Source organism: Mixophyes fleayi, chromosome 1 (assembly GCF_038048845.1).
Source record: "Mixophyes fleayi isolate aMixFle1 chromosome 1, aMixFle1.hap1, whole genome shotgun sequence".
Classification (NCBI taxonomy): Eukaryota; Metazoa; Chordata; class Amphibia; order Anura; family Limnodynastidae; genus Mixophyes; species Mixophyes fleayi.
The window spans coordinates 35,865,728-35,885,709 of record NC_134402.1 but is presented as its reverse complement, the minus strand read 5'-3'; the positions used below and the strand labels follow the sequence as shown (position 1 = coordinate 35,885,709).

The following is a 19,982-nucleotide window of genomic DNA, read 5'->3' as shown; positions in this document are numbered from 1 at the left end:
TATAGAATGGTGCCCAGAACTGTACTGCATATTCAAGATGAGGTCTTACCAATGATTTATACAGTGGCAAAATTACACTGTCTTCCCTTGCATCTATGCCCCTTTTTATGCATGCCAATACTTTGTCTGCCCTTGCAGCTGCTGCTTGACATTGAGCACTATTGCTAAGTCTACTGTCTACGAGCACTCCCAAATCCTTTTCCATTATAGATTCTCCCAAATTAATTCCATTTAATTTATAGATTGCGTTCTTGTTTTTGATCCCTGAATGCATAACCTTACATTTATCTGTGTTAAACCTCATATTCCATTTAGCCGCCCAATCCTCCAGTTTATTTAAGTCCCTCTGTAGAGAAGCTACATCTTGCTCTGATTTTATTACCTTACAGAGTTTAGTGTCATCTGCAAAAATAGAAACTTTACTCTCTAAACCATCACCAAGGTCATTAATAAATATATTAAAAAGGAGTGGTCCCAGCACGGAACCTTGAGGTACTCCACTTAAGACCTTTGACCAATTAGAAAATGTTCCATTTATCACAACACTCTGTTCCCTATTCTCTAACCAGTTTTCGATCCAAGTACAAATTTTGATTTCTAGACCCAGTTCCCTTATTTTGTAAACCAACCTCTTGTGTGGCACTGTATCAAAGGCCTTTGCAAAATCTAAGTAGACCACATCTACTGTCCTGCCCTGGTCTAAGTTCCCACTAACTTCCTCGTAGAAACTAATTAGATTAGTTTGACATGACCTATCCCTCACAAATCCATGTTGATTCCCACTAATAATTTTATTGCGTACCAAGTAATCCTGAATACTGTCCCTTAAAATACCTTCCAGTAGTTTCCCCACTATTGATGTCAGGCATACAGGTCTATAATTCTCTGGTTGTGATCTCGTCCCCTTTTTAAACAACGGCACCACATCTGCTATTCGCCAATCCCTTGGTACTGAGCCTGATGAGATTGAATCTCTGAAAATTAAGAATAGCGGTCTAGCTATTTCCGAGTTTAACTCCATAAGGACCCTTGGGTGTATGCCATCTGGACCTGGAGCTTTATTTATCTTAATATTCTTCAGTCGCCTTTGGACTTCTTCCTCTGACAACCAAGTATTAATTAATGGCATGGTTTAATTTCCATCTTTATGTATTACTCCTGCCATTTGTTCCTCTCTGGTAAATACTGAAGTAAAGAACGTGTTTAATATCTCTGCTTTTTCCTTAGTATCATTTATCAATTCACCCATCTCACTTCTTAGGGGTCCTATATTATCTTTTTTAATCCTTTTGCCATTTATATACTTAAAAAACTTTTTGGGGTTTGTCTTACTTTCTTTTGCAACGTGCCTTTCATTTTCTAATTTAGCCAATCTAATTTCCTTTTTGCATGTTTTATTACATTCCTTGTACCTACGGAAGGACTCCTCTGACCCTTCAGACTTAAACAATTTAAATGCACGCTTCTTCCTTTGCATTTCTTCCCTTACCTTTTTATTTAGCCACATTGGTTTAGACTTAATTCTTTTACATTTATTTCCCATAAGAACATATTTAATGAAATGAGGAAACAAGGGAAGAGGGCCCTGCCCTTGAGGCCTTACAATATAGAGGGGAGGTGCTGAAAAATGGGGTGACCGCTGGTAGCCTTTGGTGAAGAAGTGGGTTTTGATAGCCCGATTGAAGCATTGGAGAAAGGGGATTGCCCGATAGGGAGGGAGTTATAGAAGAGGGGACAGCAAGACAGAAGTATTGGAGGCGGGAGTGAGAGGAGATAATGAGCGGATGGTCTTTGGTGGAGAGTGTGGGAGGGAGTGTGGATGATATTAGAGATGCAGGGAAGAGAGGATTGGATGAGGGCATCATGGGTGAGGAGTTTGAAGTGTACTCTTGGGGAAAGGGAGCCAGTGTCAGAGAAGTGAGGCAGATGCTAAGCAATGATAAGAATAGATTTTAGTGGGGACAGGTGGGAGGTGGGGGGGATAGGGGCCAGAATGAAGGAGGCTGCAGTAGTCTGTTTGAGAGATGACAAGACCCTGGATAATGGTCTTGGTTGTGTCAAGGGCCTGATCATTGAGGTGTTAAGGTGTGGAAGTGGCATTATTGGGTAAGGGATTGAGTGTGAGTAGTGAAAGAGATGGAGGAGTCGAGGGTAACTCCTAGGCACGACAGATGAAAGGGTAATATTATGAATGGATAAATAGATGTGGGGAGGAGTGGGGTTTCGGGAGGGTGGGAAAGCGATGAGTACAGTTTTAGACATATTAAGTTTAAGGAAGATCTGGGACATCCAAGAGGAAGCTGGAGATGTGAGAAAGGAGAGAGAAGGATAGGTCAGGGAGGAGAGGTATATCTGGGTGTCATCAGCAGAGAGATGATATTGGAAGCTAAAAGAGCTGATGATACAACCAAGGTACGAAGTGTACAGGAAGAGAAGTGGGTCTTCGGGGATGCCAACATGTAGAAGAAGTGGGTAAGGTTGTGTCACAGTTGGAGACAGAGAAGGAGCAGTTAAATATATAGGTGAACAGCAAGGTGAGCACAGTATCATGCAGACCAAAGGTGTGTAGAATTTGTAGAAGGAGATGGTGATCCACAATGTCAAAGACTTTGGTGAGATTGAGGAGGATGATTAAAAAAAAATGTCATTTGTGCTTGACAGCAAGAAAATCATTAGTGATCTTGGTGTGGACAGTTTCGGTGGAGTGGAGTATACGAGCTTGGTGGTGAAGAGGAGGGAAGAGATAGGGTGGTCAGGGTCTACGGTGGATTTTTTGAGGTTGGGAGAGACTTGGACATGCTTGAATGAATAGGGGAACTTGTTTGATGAGAGAGGCAGGTTGAAGAGGTAGGTAACAAAGGAGCAGGCATTATCAGAGAGGTAGAGGTGGAGGTGGGAAGGGATAGGTTCCAGGTGGGTGGTGGAGGGTGGGGCAGGAAAAGGGCCATGCTTCAGTAATTACAAGGAACTTTAGGGAGTTGGAAAAGAAGAAGTTGTGGGAGGAAGCCAATTTGATACAAACAGACTTGGTATTCCAAAAAAAGCAATAGAGAGAGGCAGGAAGTGGAGGGATGAGGATGAGATTGACAGTGTCGGCGAAGGAATGAGACTGGTTTGGAACCAGGTAAGGTGGAGACCGTTGGGATAGGATGGAAGCCTGGGTTAGAAGGCAGGTTGCCAGGTGTCAAGATGGGGGAGTTGTAAGAGGCAGAAGGGTGAGTATGGTACGCTTATCTGTGATTGACTGAGCGGTGTAAGAGACCACTCCTGATTGACTGGTAAGTAACCAGGATCACTGGAGGTTAATTGATTTCGTAATTGGTACGCCTCTAGGTTTTTTTTGTTTTTTTGTTATTTCACATAGGATTTCCCATTGGATTATGTCCGAAGAAGAAAACAAGAACATTTTAGGTAAATATTTATTAAGGACTAATTATTTTAATACTACTGGGGGCACAATAATTTATTTCAAAAGGAATGGGGGCACAATGTTTATTTAAGTTAGGCGCAGGGACTCTATTATTTATTTCATTAGGGGGCAACACTTGTACTGCACGCTCTTGTAGCACAACATGTGCAAATATGCAGGGTAGCCATGTGCATGCTGGCACTAGTAGTGCCACAAGACCATGTAGAATATAGGAGTAAAACAGTGACTTTACTTTGATGCAAATAAAAAAGACTGTTTGGGCAGATTTCCTAAGCTGCGCCTAGGTATGTGGTTAGCAAACTGCCAGATCAGATTTACTATACTACGGTTTGGAGTCCGTGTACCCACCAGGGCAGTCCCCCTGGTCTACACTGAAGGTACTCATCTGATCCCGAGGTACTGCTATGGAAGGTGTTGCTCTCCCAGGCTACAGTAAGCCCACCACAGTACTTCGGTCTGATCGCTCCCCTTCTTACTACAGACAAAGACAAAAGCAAGAGACGTGCCCACCAAGGGAGAGGAGAGGGGGAAGGGGCTGTCTGGGGCTACGACCAGAAACAGAGACACTTGCTCAATTCCGCCTGTCGTCACGCCGTTTTACCCGCCTGGACACGGGGGCTGCGAGTATTTGGGACAGCGAACATTCTCGTCCAAACTCTCTACTCACCAGTAGTGAGGGCCACCCAGCAGTTTAAGTGACAGGGCTAAACTTGCCAGCAATGCATCGCTGGGTCTGGCGGTTCCTACCTGGAACCGTCAGAAGCACTGCCGAAACTCAGGTGAACCACGCCCTCCCCCACGGTACACTATCTGCCCTGGAACCGTCAGGCTAACCTGCTGGAACTAAACTAAGTTTAGTGTATAGTCTATATGTGATTAGTACAGCTATTGACTCAGTATCTGGTGCACAACTCTGAATCGTTGGGCCCTGATAGGGGACCAGCAATGCAGCTGTAACCTCCAGTGGTGATGTAAGGACACATTACCAATGGAATCTAGAGCTCTGACCTTAAAACTCTTAAGTACTAAGGGGCACATTTATCAATATTCACATAAAGTGAAAAGTAGTTTTCAATCCTTATCGCAATGATGTCAGGCGCCGTTCCGCACGGCCGCCTGTCTGCTGACAGCGCGTCTGGTTGCCTAGCAACCAGACGCATCATTATCGGATCCCCCTGCCGTCCGACCTCTGGGTGTGATGACGCGCCCCTTTGCTAGGCAATGGGACGCTATGAGCAGGATTCCCGGCGGCAGGTATGACAGCGCTGCAGCGCGGATTCTGATTGGGTTACCACAGTATTTAAACCTCTCCCAGCCCTCTCACCAGTGCCAGAGTATCAGGTCTTCCTGCCTCCAGCGTTTGTGTATACCAGCTGCTGTATTTCTTCCTGACCATCCTCGTGCTGCTTGTGACCTTCTGACCTGGACCGTTTGACCACCTCTATTTGGATTCTGCCTTTGTACTGTTCTTCCTGAAAGTTACCGACCCGGCTTGCCTCACCATTCTTTTGGATTTCCCTTTGTACCTCTTCTACCTGAACGTTGCCGACCCAGCCTGTCTGACACCTCCTTGTATCTCGCTGTGTACTCTAGGAAGGACCGCGACCTGCGTGTCCCTGCAGCGGAGTCCATACTTCCTTGCGGGGGTTCCTGGTGAATACCAGGGGCACGTTAGACTCCGCGCCTTCCTCTGAGTTGCGCCAACAACAGCAGGTACACATTATCAGTCGTGACAAATGATAAGGATTGAACTACTTCTCACATTTATGTACAGCCCTGCACAGAAACAGCAGTTCCGAAAAACTGCTGTTTCAGTGATAAAAAAAAATCATACTTACCCCCCTCTTCGGAAGCGCTGTCTCCGGGTCTTCTCTTCACTCTTCAATTGCGCATGTCCAGTTCCAAGAACTGGACATGCGCACACAGATCCCCTCTCTGTCTCTGCAACGATAGTTGCAGAGAGAGAGCGCTGAGTGACAGGGAGGGATCATGTGATCCTTCCACACATGCGCTGTCCAGCTCTGCTCTTCGGAGCAGAGCTGACAGCATTAGATTTCTTCAATTCCGATGATGTACGCCAGGTTCCCGAAAAATGTTTTTTCGGGACTTGTTAGATTGCGGCCAGGAGCAGTAACCATTCTGTTGAATGGTGACTGCTCCCAAAAACGAAGAGGAATGCAAAGCAGCAGATATCCATGATATCTGCTGCGATGCACCCTTAATAAAGGAGGACACCTTAATGACCCGTTAAAAGTACTATCGTGCTTTATTAAATATGCCCCTTAGACCTTTTGAATTTGGTAGAATTGTTAAGATCTTAGACACTGGAGCACTGTAGAGTATGTGATCACTATGGTTTACAGCACCTTCATTCCGTGCACCAGTTTTTACAATGGTCTGCTGTTTGTCATGCAGTACATCCAGTGTATTTTACCCATTAATATGTATAGCTGCAACTATTAGCATTATTACATCAGTTTGCTATATCAGTTGTATACAAGCTTAGAGCATCTGTTTGATCATGGCATCTTTAAAACAAATGTCAGTTCAATAAGAATCTGAAACATCTATTGCAATTGTATATGGAAAATATATACAATTTCAGGTAATGGAAAATAGAATAAAACAATCCCATTTAGGGTCTTCTCTGTGACAAACTATAAATAAGAGTGAAGAATGCATTGTACCTGTAAAATTATCTTATGATAAATATCGCCCCCTTAGTCAGATGACTCGTAATTGTAATTAGTAAAAGCTGACTTCAGTTTTATATCATTATTTTTGAGCACTAGCAGAACTATCCAGTTCTTGAAAACACATTTTTATAGGTAATCTTAACTGTAAACTTTTGTTGAGATAGAATGCAGTTGCTTAAGTGCCAGATGTGTGTATCTTGCGAAATCAAGTTGATGGAGAAGAATATAATTTATACAAAAATATACTTTGAGTGCATTTGAGTATATTAGGCATAATTCTATTTCAAATCTCCTTAAAACCGGACATTTCAATTTCCTTTAACCTATAGTGTTTCCAACTGTCTCTTAGCATGTTTAATGGCTTAATCTTTCACCTAAGTAAAACTGGTGGGAATGAAGAGATCTAGTCAGAAATTAGGTACAAGAATAAATTTCTCTAGAGAGCTTCACATGTTTTGTAGGTTATGGATAGGGTTTAAAAAAAGGGGGTGTTTGCCTTAGCCTACCCTAAAAATGAATGAAGTACTATCGCGGAATCTTATAGAAAATGAGATTTTATTAGTACATCCAGACTTCTGTTATAACCAGTGGTGGAAGTGGGATGTATACGGTGGTATGCCACACAGCCACTTCTCCTACTGCCTTCATTGTAACACTATCACATTCCAGTCACTTACATTATATATACAGTATATACAGTGGTAGAAGTGAGGTGTATACGGTGGTATGTCATACCACCACTTCTCCTACTGCCTTCATTGTAACACTATCACATTCCAGTCACTTACATTATATATACAGTATATACAGTGGTAGAAGTGGGGGTGTATATGGTGGTATGTCATACCGTCACTTCTACTACTGCCTTCATTGTAACACTATCACATTCCAGTCACTTACATTATATATACAGTATATACAGTGGTAGAAGTGGGGTGTATACAGTGGTATGTCATACCGCCACTTCTCCTACTGCCTTCATTGTAACACTATCACATTCCAGTCACTTACATTATATATACAGTATATACAGTGGTAGAAGTGGGGGTGTATACGGTGGTATGTCATACCGTCACTTCTCCTACTGCCTTCATTGTAACACTATCACATTCCAGTCACTTACATTATATATACAGTATATACAGTGGTAGAAGTGGGGGTGTATACGGTGGTATGTCATACCGTCACTTCTCCTACTGCCTTCATTGTTACACTATCACATTCCAGTCACTTACATTATATATACAGTATATACAGTGGTAGAAGTGGGGGTGTATACAGTGGTATGTCATACCGTCACTTCTCCTACTGCCTTCATTGTTACACTATCACATTCCAGTCACTTACATTATATATACAGTATATACAGTGGTAGAAGTGGGGGTGTATACAGTGGTATGTCATACCGTCACTTCTCCTACTGCCTTCATTGTTACACTATCACATTCCAGTCACTTACATTATATATACAGTATATACAGTGGTAGAAGTGGGGATATACAGAGGTATGCCACACAGCCACTTCTCCCACGGCCTTCATTGTAAAACTATAAAACTCTATTCACTTGTATTCCCATTACATATTTCATACCGCAACTTTTATATTTCCACTTCGACCACCGGGTGTAACCATATAAATGGACAAGTTTAAAAGCTCCACCTTTGATTTGAGCAGAATTAATGTGCAATTGAAGTGATTTCAACAGTCTGCAAAAGATCTCATCTTATTGCATCAGGAGCAGACAATGCTCATTACAGCTCCTCTTTAATATTTAACAGCATGAACAGTCACCAAGTATATTTCAGTATCTTAAGAAGAAAAGGCAGCTCCTATAAAGTGAGCAAAATTAATATATTATTTCTCCAAATTACCAGTATTCCAGCTTTGGTGTACCTCACCATTCATCTTATTATTCTCCAATTAGAATTATCTCCAGGTGAAACAATAAAAATCTTGTTTGATGTGAAATTTTCCTAAAATCTTTGAATTTAGGTCCACTGCTGTATTTTATGGAAAATTCTTTGATGTCAGGCTTGAAGATAACTAAATTCTTGTCATGTTTCTGTGCGTGTGCACTTTCATCAGGAGCTGTGGGGCCCTAAATATGGAGACCTCATGGTTATACCAGTTGGTAGTATGGGGTTGATTTCAATAATAAAAAAAAAATAGGTGAAGGTTTCCATTAAGTTTTCTGAATAAGCCAACCTGATGGTTTACAGACTTTTATATAACTATAGGCAATCGTCAAAGAGGAAATTTTAGAAGTGGCGGTATGAAAAATTAGAAGTGGCGGTATGGAAAATTAGAAGTGGGGGGATGGAAATTTAGAAGTGCTGGGATGGAAAATTAGAAGTGGGGGGATGGAAATTTAGGTGTGGGGGGATGGAAATTTAATAGTGACGGTATGATGTACTGCAGTATATCAGCCCACTTTTACCACTGAGTATAGGATGATTTGCATACATTGCTAATTGGAATGTTCTCCAAAACTCTGTACCATTTAGTATAATTTTACTCCCTTAGAAAACCAGGGATAAAAGAGAAGAGAAACATTGAAGTTCTAGATTTTGTATATTTATTGTAGAGAAATGTGTGATCTTCACCTGCATCAAAACAATCTTTGCACATGGGACTGATATAAGGCTACAAAAAACATTCTCTTTGGTTCTTGGTCCCATTTGTAGTCCCTCTTTATTTATGTTATATATTACATATATAATACAAGCAATACCATTAATAATATATATGTATATATAAACCATTTTTATGGCTAGGGAGGAAACCAATTGAAACAGTCCTCTGAGACACATTGCATCAGAATTTTACTAAAGTCTCTGCTCATTTTCCCTTTGCATCCTATGAGCGCAGATTTCTGTTCCTCATTAGCCGGCAATGTGCGCAGCCGGACATAGAGGTGATGCCTGGCAGCACATCTCGGCTAATTGAATCTGTCCCAGAGAGAGAGAGAGAGACATTTACCAAATAGAATTGTGTGGAATCTATCCAGTGTTGGCATTTCAGCTAAAGTTCCACAAGAGAAAATAACTTGACAGTTACATAGTAGTTTAATATATAGACGCACGTGTATGATCATTAATCCTGCACTGTCACCTAGTAAAAGGAGCTACTGTAGGGATCGCAGCTTCTGATTGGTCCTCTTGATCATTCTACCTCCTCCACCATCTTAAGTTGGTTAACAATTTTAATTTCCTTCTTACAGAAGGAACAAGTAGAGCCCTGTGAAGAATCATGTGAGGGGTCTGCATTACCATCTTCCAGCTTTAAGTTCAACCCATCATCCCCCCAAAACACCCTAACTAACCCAGAAGAATACAACAACAAAAAACAACCCATAACAACACAAAAAAACAATAAAATATAGCCTAACTTGCCTTGATAAAACAAATCCTCCCTGACTCCGTAGGGGCGAATTTATACCTCTCTTGATCATTATACTATTGTGGGTTTTCGTGTTTTCTTTTAATGCCGGTAGACCGGCATGATCTGTTTTGATAAAAGAATTGGTATTGCCCATTATTTTATCAAAACAGAACATGAGGGTCTACTGGCATTAAAAAACACAAAACGCACAATAGTATGGTGATCCAGAGAGATTTCCATCGTTTCATTATACTTCTTGTTAAAACACTTTTTGCAGAGGGAGATTAAATTAGATTCTTGCAAATGTAAGGACCGACCTTGAGTCCTCTGCTGGAATCTTACACTGAACAGGTTGGGCCATAGGGGCCATCAATATTTTTATATACAGGGATTTATGCCCCCCCCCCCATTAAGTGTAAGTCAATATAGCCCACGCAGTCACTCCCTATAACTGAGATCTGCCAACCCCCTTATTAATTTACTTACCCTCCTCTGCATACTCTCCAGTTTCAGGGCATCCTTTGTGAATTGGCCTAGATCAGAGCTGCTAAGTATTTACATGAAAAGGGGCAGCAATATATAGGTAGAAAGAACATTATTGGAAAATGTATGAAGTCTATTTCTAATAGAGGTGTGTTTGATACCACAATCTTCCTACAACAGTTTAACTGGATTCACATTCACAGAGCCGGATTAAGGGATCAGCGTCACCCATGTTTGGACTCATCCTTAAATTAAAATTCGGATTGTTTAGCCACCCCCCACCAATGTTTAAGTTAATGTGTTCTTGAAACTCAGCTCCGTCTGCCTTTTAAATGGGTCACGGCAATCTTTGTCCTTCCTGTAGCCCCCCATTAAAATACGAACTGTATAGCAGGACGGAGGCATGAACGAGCGCTACTGAGGGTTAAGATGTGAGGGGAATGTTACACATGTGCCCGTCGCCATCCTTGTCTCTCCTACTCGCCTATCCTCAAGCACCCGCCCAAGGATGACTTATTGTCTTCAGCCTTTACCACGGGAATACATCACGATTATAACCTCCAGTTTCCTTTCATGTTTGATTTTTACTTTGGGGAACAAACTATCCTCTGACATTTTAAAATTAATTTCAGTTTATTCCTCCTCCTGTCACAATTTTGCACCCCAAAAATTACCCCCACCCCAAAAGCCTTGCACCCCAGGCTGTAGCCTTGTCAGGCGATTGGATAATCCAATTCTGCACACTGACAAGTATGAGTTGAAAACTGATAAATATGTCATTTGAATCATGTGAGATGCACCTTAAACATATGTCACCGAAAAAAAAGTCTATAGACGTTGTAGGGACAAAAAGTACAGAGCACAACAGTAGTATAGACTGGGATTAACATTGTTCAACTAAAGGAAAAATATAGCAAAAATTAAAAGACTTTTGAATGTGGTAATTATTTTATATCCTAGATGGATAAAATAGTCTAAAAATCAGACTATGCTGTGAACACCTAAACACGCAGCATATTTGAATTTAGAATCTCCAATAGTCAACTTGAAGTTATCTGATTTTAGAAAATTAGACACCACTTGCTGACTACTGAACACAGGTTTTCATCCATTACAGAACTTTATATCCAAATCTGTTTATTGTTTTTTTTCCTATTTGAGATATCAAATAATTGCAAATTTTTTTTTTTTTTTTTCTGTAATAAAGTTAATATTAGTTTTTATTTCTTTTCCCAATAGGTACCCTGGAGCCCTTTTTACATCACTGCATAACATCTATAGCTAGCTTTGAGGATAGAAGATTTTTTTTATTCAATTAAGCAGGCTGATGGGGAGATTCAATTAGATAAGAGGTGTCTCCGGAACATCCATGAAAGGAAATTGAGCGGAGATTCCTACCATAATTGCCGGTAAAGTGTCCTACACATGTAGATTAAGCTCCTCATTTATGTTTGTACGTGGAGATACATTGATGCGATGTTCAGGATGGAACCTCTGCTCATTTTTCCTGGCCTCCCATACAGGTGGGCAGAAAAATGAGCGGAGATTCTTCAAAGCTGTTCTGATTGGTTACTTGTGGACATTCGCGTTGCAGCACCTGTAGGGAGTATGAAGAGGGTCATCTAGCAGGGTTTTTATTTTTAGCTATAGTTTTAGCAGAGGAAAGAGAAGATGAAAATAATGAAGAAAAGAAGGAAAAGAAGGATGATGAAGATACCATTGCAATTAGGTAAGCAATCAAGATCAAAGACAATGAGGGATTAGGTGAGTCGCTATTTCCACCCACCCAGTGGTGTTTGGATGAAGAATTCCTAGGGGGAGGAGCCAAACATTTTTTATAGTCCCCTAGGGAATTCAGTCCCACTATGACAGGGGGACTGCTGAGGTTTTCTCTTTTATAGGGGGATCAATCTAGTCTCTCATTGCCTAGTGCTGGTTGTGTCTTTTGTGGTAAGATCCTATGCCAGTGGTTCCCAAACTGTGCTCCCTGGGGTGCCGTGGCGATATCACAGGAGTGCCGTGGCCAGGGCCGTTGGTAAGCTGGGTAAGCAGGGGGGGTGACTACATGGTAATTATTTTGGCTTAGGGGTGCCTTGAAAAAATTATGGAGACCTTCAGGGTGCCTCGAACTGAGAAAGATTGTGATCCACTGCCCTATGCTATTTGTCCCCCAGTATTAGCTGTAACCAGACCGGGTGCCAAGGGAGGGCTGGCAAATTTTAGCTTCGGGGGGCAACTCGACTCAGCAGCCTATTAGGAACATTTAAAAGGAAAAAAAAATGCAGATGGCCCAGTGACCCAGCCCAAGGTAGCCCACGATGGGACCGGCCCCGGGGGCAGATGCTTCTCTGCTACCCAGCCCAATTTTATGGCCCGTACTTTATATGTATGTAAACTCAAAGTCTAATTCAGCCGCTAAACCCATAATAAATGACACAAATTTGTTACCCCTTTATACAGTTAAAAGTAGCAGAATGCATTTTGGGGTATACCTAATAGGTTTAATTGATTGCGGCAAAAAAACAAAGAAAGAGCCACGTTAAAGTATTTTTTTTTCCTATTTTGCCCATTAAAGGAATAAATTAATTTATTTTATTATGGTACCAAAAGAGGATGTTACTTACCATACATTTTCTTGGCTGGAGTACACATTAAAAGTTTCCCTCCTATGAATGACGCTGTGCAAAAAATACACTCAACTCTCCCAGCTAAAGGGTTAAACATTTTGGCTATGCAACAAAGTATCCATATAATGAATGAGTTGTGCAGAACACATTACAGACACATGGACCCTGACACTGCACGGGTTACAGTGAACAGTATAGCAAGAATTTGTGAGCATTTTTGTGGTAGTGTGGTTAGTTGTTATAGAGTACACTGAGCATTTCTGTACTGCTGTAACCTTAGGAATGGGAACACTTTAGAGACGTATATGCAATCCCTGGAAGTCAGAACTTTACTAAGTGAAACAAATCTGCTTTCTTTACAGTCCAGCCAGCCCTGCGCTTTCAGCAAACAGCTCCTAAATACCTACAAATCACCGGAATTAATGATTCCCCTACGTGCAGATAGAACGATTATCATCTACCAGGGGGGAAATGCAAAGGATCTGCAGTCTGCTGGTATAACCTCATCTGTAACATGACCCCAGGGACGTATTCATTGTAATACGTGAGCAATTTGGCTGCCTGGAAGAAAAAAAAAAAAGTGTCTTGATAGAGCCCAGGCTCTCCCTGCCATTACACAGTTCTCTCCTGCTGCCTCTGCCACATCAGTCTGCTCCATGCTAACAATGGCAGGAGGACACAGACATCCCCTGATTGGGTGTTTACTTGCCCTCGCTGCTGGGGTCGTGCACTGCTCCCCAAACTGCCCCCCTGGAGATCGAGCCTTGGGTAAGAACTCAATAAACTCTTGGATTCCATCCATGTGTTGTCTAAGTCATTGTTTTATACTATTTAAGTAGCTGTAGTTAGAAGTGTGGTATGGAAAATAGAACATGATAAACACGTGTTTAGTTATCTGTTGTTGTATTCTGCATAGAAACTTTCTGTAAATCAATACACTGTCTATTTTTTCTCCTTGATTTTGTGATATAGCTCTATTTATCTATCTTTCTATCTAGTTACACAAATATATTTCTGACATGTTTTATTTAGCCCATATTTCCACATATTAAATCATCTGCACCAAATAGGAAATAACACAGATCACAGTAAACACAACAATGTACTTCAAGACAATTTTTGCAAATATTTACAACACACTTTTGAAATCCATATGTCAACACAAAATGCAACACGTGTCTTCAACTGTGTCGGATATATCTTTAAAAACACTAAATTTCACACTTGCTACTCCGAAGACTTTGAAATGTGTCTTTTGACCCAAATTCATGATTTCTCTAGAGATACATTTTTCCTTTTCTCTGTGTTGGATTGATTATTCCAGAGCTCATTATTTTCCCCCAAACATAGCCAGAGGGGGTATAACAGTTTAATGATCCTCTCCTCTTAGTAGGTATTTTTATCCTAACTAAATACATTCAAACAAAGAGTACAGTGAAATGTCTTCAGGTGCAGGATTATCTTGTGAAGAAATTCTACATTAAACAACTATAATAGAACAGGACATATGCAACATGTGATAATCCTAAATTGTGCTAGAGGAGTTGACCAATTTAATTAATTATTAGTGTGCAGATTACTGGTTCAGACCTGCTTTACTGTCCGTTACCTGGAATGTGAAGGATCTGTCTATACCATGAAATCTTTAACCTCAAGTAATTACCGCTCAGCATGTCTCCAACTTGTTAAAGGATATTTATTGAGGAAAAAGAAAGAGTGGTTTAAATGTTTTTTCCTGTGCCGAACAATGTTTCAATTTGAGGTGTATCTTCGTTTGCTCCAATTTATATTAAGCTGTGTTGTATTGTAATTGTTCATTGATAGGTCTGGATGGTGTTTACATGGGGCTGGTGCACACAAGGGGTTTCTTCAGTTGTGTTTCAAAGGCAACTTAAGGAAACCACCAGGAAATCAAGGAAGCATAAATATCCATTGATCTCTGTGCCATGATACTTATACTGTCCTTATGGATAAAATACGCATGTCAGAGGTTTCCACGAGAAGACGTTGTAAAATCATCGTCTGGAAAGCTGCCTATATTATTATTATTATTATTTTCCTTTATTATTATATTATTCAGCACTTTACAGAGAAATGTGTAATTATTCATAGCAGTCCCTACCGCAGTGTAGCTTGCAGTCTAAATTGTCTGCCACACAGATGCACATGTCAGCAGGGAATTAACATATTGTTATGTTTTTGGCAATGTGGGACCAATTTGGAACACCCGGAAGAAACTTGCACAAAACATAGGGAGAACATATCATCATCATCACCATTTATTTATATAGCGCCATTGATTCTGCAGCGCTGTACAGAGAACTCACTCACATCAGTCCCTGCCCCATTGGAGCCCACAGTCTAAATTCCCTAACACACACACACAGACAGACACAGACAGAGAGATAGGGTCAATTTTGATAGCAGCCAATTAACCTACTAATATGTTTTTTTGGAGTGGGAGAGGAAACCGGAGCACCCGGAGGAAACCCATGCAAATACGGTGAGAACATACAAACTCCACATGGTTGGGAATTGAACTCATGACCCCAGCGCTGTGAGGCAGAAGTGCTAACCACTTAGCCACCGTGCTGCCCCATATTGGATAGTGTGGAGTCGATGGTTCCAGTGCTCTGGAGCAGCAATGCTGACCACTGTGCTTCCCCCATTGATTTATGGGTAGTATGGCGCATAGATCAATTAAGCATTATGCTGCGCTAGTCTTCACCTGTTAACTTGAGAATGTGTTAATATTGCCATTAGTGCAGTATGTTAATAAAATACCTTTAGTGTTAAAGGGAACCTGTCTCCTAGACACAGTGGGGCAGTCATTTTGGGTCTGAACAAGTGTTCATAAGAATACAGCTTATAAATTTAATAGGAACTGATTAGTGGTGGGCAAGATCAGAGCCATCTTTTCCATTGGGCACGATGGGCAGGTGCCCGGGGGCCCCACGGGCAAGGGGGCCCCATAGGCACGGCTCTTAATGAGAATAAATAATCCTGCAAAAGAAAAAAACCTGCAAAAAAACCTACAAGGGTCACTGAGCAAGTACATCTATCTATCTCTATCTCTATATATCTATATCTATATCTGTATATATCTATATATCTATATCTAGGGGCCCCGGTGCACTGCTTTGCCCGGGGGCCCATAATGTTGTTAAGATGGCCCTGGGCAAGATGATGGTTTACATGGGCTTCACATTAGTCTTTGATCCCAAAAGCATTCAATACATTTCAATGCGATGTGCTGCCAAACATCACCTCGATGTTCGGCTGCGCTCATTTCCGGCCACTAGAGTGCCCAACATTGTGGATTTTCCTGTGGTCCTCTATGGGGTGCAAGGTAAAATTTGTGATATTGAGAGTTGAAAGTAATTAAAAAGCAGCACAAAGTGTGAACCCAAAGTTACCTCTTTATGTGCTCAAGAGCACCTACCTGGAAACCTAGCGTATTATATATGGCACCACCCTCTTTTAGTCATTTAAACTAGAGATGAGCGGGCTCGGATATCTGAAATCCGAGCCCACCCGAACGTTGCCGATCGGAGCCGGATCCAAGACAGATCCGGGTATTCCCGCCAATTGCAAAACTGAAACCGAGGCTCTGAGTCATAATCCCACTGTCGGATCTCGCGATACTCGGATCCTATAAATTCCCCGCTAGCCGCCGCCATCTTCACTCGGGCATTGATCAGGGTAGAGGGAGGTTGTGTTAGGTGGTCCTCTGTCCTGGTATATCTCGTGCTGTGCTGTGCTGTGCTTTGCTGTGCTGTGCTTTATTTTTCAAAATAAATCCAACTTAAATCCGAACCAAAACCTTTCGTCAGGTGTTTTGCGAAACAAATCCGAACCCAAAACCTCAAGCAAATCCGAATCCAAAACACAAAACACGAGACACCAAAAGTGGCCTGTGCACATCCCTAATTTAAACTGGTCAGTTTTATTTTCTAAAATGTATGCTCGGTTTAGCTTTATTAATGATTTAAATACGTGACACTTTTGTGTATTTTTAGGTTGTTATTATGTTGCTCTAAGTGCACCAAGAACATACTTGCCAACTCTCCCGGAATGTCCGGGAGACTCCCGAAATTCTGGTCGGTCTCACGGACTCTCGGGAGAACAGGCAATTCTCCCGCATCCAGCAACTGCCTAGTCTAAATGGCGCAATTAGCGGTGAATCGCATCATTTTGGCCCCGCCCCCCACGACAAAACTACATTTCCGTCGCGGGTACGTGATCAAAATTACGCGTTTGCCGCGCCCCTCTCCCGGAATACACTTGCCAAAAGTTGGCAAGTATGACCTAGAAATGTGCTTTTCTGCAAACATGCATCTGAAAGGTGAAAAATATGTCCCATTAAAGTGAAAGATAAACCGATTGTGTCACAAAAATTAAGTCCTTTTTCAGGTCTGTGGGTCCTTCAGCCAAGCAGAGAGCTCCTCTGCAAATATTCTCTCTTTGCATGTTAGTTCAATTTTAGGTGCACTAATGTGTCTAATTTGTACTCGGCAAGAAACACCCCAGTCTGTCAAACTCCTCCCATTGGACAGCCATATTAGATGGTACACCCCCACAGCCACCCTATTGGCCAGCAAATCCACATACTTTAGCATACAATAAGGTGGATTTGCACTTGACATTGCAAGAGAGCATTTTCACTGTGGGATTACATTACTGTTGTAATTGAGTCGTGTAACCTTTGCAGCAGATAATAAGTTCATGAACTTTTGATTGCAGCTACTATGCAATTGTCCAGGTTTGTATCCAATATAAAATCAGAGCACAAGCCTCTGTCAAGCTGTCCCCCTCCTCTGCCCTCTCTCACGCTGTCCCCCTCCTCTCTCACGCTGTATCCCCCTCCACTGCCCCTCTCACGCTGTCCTCCTTCTCTGTCACGCTGTCCCCCTCCTCTCACGCTGTGTCCCCCTCCACTGCCCCTCTCACGCTGTGTCCCCCTCCACTGCCCCTGTCATGCTGTGTCCCCCTCCACTGCCCCTCTCACGCTGTGTCCCCCTCCACTGCCCCTGTCATGCTGTGTCCCCCTCTTCTGCCCCTGTCACGCTGTCCTCCTTCTCTGTCACGCTGTCCCCCTCTGCCGCTGGCACCCTTGTGACAGCGCCGCGGCACCCCTGGGAGCCGCGGCGCAACTTTGGGAACCGCCGGCTTAACCTATGGGTTCTAGAGAAATTACCACCACCCACTTATGTACTAACTCTCTGACTTGTGATGAGTACAGTGCACATTATAATCTCTATAATCATTATAATCCTCTGTCAGAGAGGGGGAATTATTACAGTGATATTACTAGTCCTTAGTTATATTACCTGATAGGCCAAGGGAAGACTGAGGATATATCTCCCACTTACTGTCACACAAGAAAATCACCCAGCCTATGACCTGCATTTGGTTTGCCGAATTGTTTGCAATATAATAGCACACATGCCCACTCTCCCGAATTCTGGGAATGTCTCCCGGACACCCTGGAGAGCAGGCAATTCTCCCGCAACCTGCCCATAGGGCTCTTAAATAGCGCAATGTGCAGTGAATTGCGTCATTTTAGCCCCACCCCTGCAGCAAAATGTCAAGTTTTGTAACGGGGCAGAACCACAATGATGCGATTCGCCGCGCCCCGCCCCCTTCCACCCTCCGGGATCTCCCAGAGGGCAACAGTGGAAAGTTGAGCACTATGTATAATAGATTTTCTTTAGTTAAATCACAATTTATTTTTTTCTGTTAAAAAAGAAAAAGTAATTGAAAAGACATTTAAGGGGGAATTCAATTCACCTTGTCTGTGAGAACAACGCGGCTCGTGCTCTATTACCGTTACTACAGTAGCAGTGCGCATTATTACAGTTAGTACGGTAATTTCAACGCTGATTTTTGCGAGCAAAAATACGTCAAATTACCGTACTAATGGTAGTAGTGCACGGGCCGCGTTGTTCGTGATTGAATTTCCCCCCCTTAGAGGTGAAGAGAACTTTTATATGGGAAGTAACATATTCTCTACTGTAGATTGCAAGGATATTGGAAGTCACCAAGAAGTCATATGATAATATACAGGTTATGGAACTTTGAGGTGAGATCTGATTTCTTTGTAATCTAAACAGTACCTGATGCATTGGGGCCAATTCAATTAGGTGCGAGGTTCCATAGTAACTTTCCGCTATATTACTGCGTGATGTTGTAGGTAATGATCTTCGCTCAGTTATTGCTTGCCACTCGTGGTAATGTGAGCAAAAATAACCAATGTTTTGATTATGGTAATTGCTGTTTTGCACACAGAAACATAGCTGCAAGGTTATTACGGAACTTTGTGACTTATTGAATCGCCCCATTGTCTGAAACAAAACTTTTAGCAAAAGTTAATGGTCTGCACAAGTATAGTTATGGTGTTAAAGTTATTTAAAAATAATTCTGAAGATGAAATGTGAGAAATGATTGTTTAAGCATCCACAGTAGTTAAAAGGGTAACTGCAGTCATAGATGGGAACAAATACTTTTGTCTAATTAAAAGCACTTGACATAGGATTTCTGCCCACAATTGGCATGTGGAGACTCAGACATGGATGTTGCTGCCATCGGCAGACATGTTGTCTGACGCACCTTACCAGCATTTGTAAACACTGAAGTCTTGTTTCCATGGGAACAGATGATGCTAAGGAACGTCAGAGATACACAATGCTTCCACAAGGCAGCCACCATGATATCAATGATGATTTGGGGAAAATGTCCTGTGTTAAGTATCCCAAGTATCGCAAGTATCAGGAAGTTGTAGTACCCAACATATTGATTTTTTTTAGGCAACATCATTTTTGAATGGCATAAAGGCAAAGATCTGCCCGCTAGGGGTAAATGTATTGATGTCCGGATTCTTCAACTCCGGCGTGTTCAGCGTCTTCGGCGATTAAATTTAAAGCGGCGCTGCATTGTAAAGGGAAACTTCCCTTTACAATGCAGCGCCGCTTTAAATTTAATCGCCTAAGACGCTGAACACGCCGGAGTTGAAGAATCCGGACATTCATACATTTACCCCCTAGTGTCTAATGACATGTAAAACAAACAAAACACCACCTGCTAGATCAGAAATAGACAAATAGCTGACCCTACAAAGATAACAATGTAAACAAATCAAATTATGATAATTTTTTTATTTATTTATACACCTCCAAATAGCCCTGGTTCTTAGACCCTGAAATGGGTGTGGTCTGTTTAACATAGCATAGGTCGGTTTCATGCGAATTTGATTGTGACTGGGTGCATCTGGGTGGGGTTTAGATGTGTCAGGTATGAAGATGTTCAAGTGCAAAATAAGTTTATAATTGGTGAATTCTGACATTACAACACACTGATTATAAAGT

The 19,982-nt window shown here is 41.9% G+C and overlaps 1 protein-coding gene across 1 annotated transcript in view; it reads left to right on the top strand.

Annotated features, from left to right (window-relative positions):
- The first annotated feature begins 12,834 nt into the window (after positions 1-12,834).
- Positions 12,835-19,982, top strand: part of CPZ (carboxypeptidase Z) — an 81,626-nt gene continuing 74,478 nt past the window's right edge. Inside the window, exon 1 of the mRNA XM_075194366.1 lies at positions 12,835-13,386. Within this exon, the coding sequence (XP_075050467.1) occupies positions 13,275-13,386 (112 nt within the window). The 5' untranslated portion in view covers positions 12,835-13,274. The remainder of the gene's footprint in view (positions 13,387-19,982) is intronic.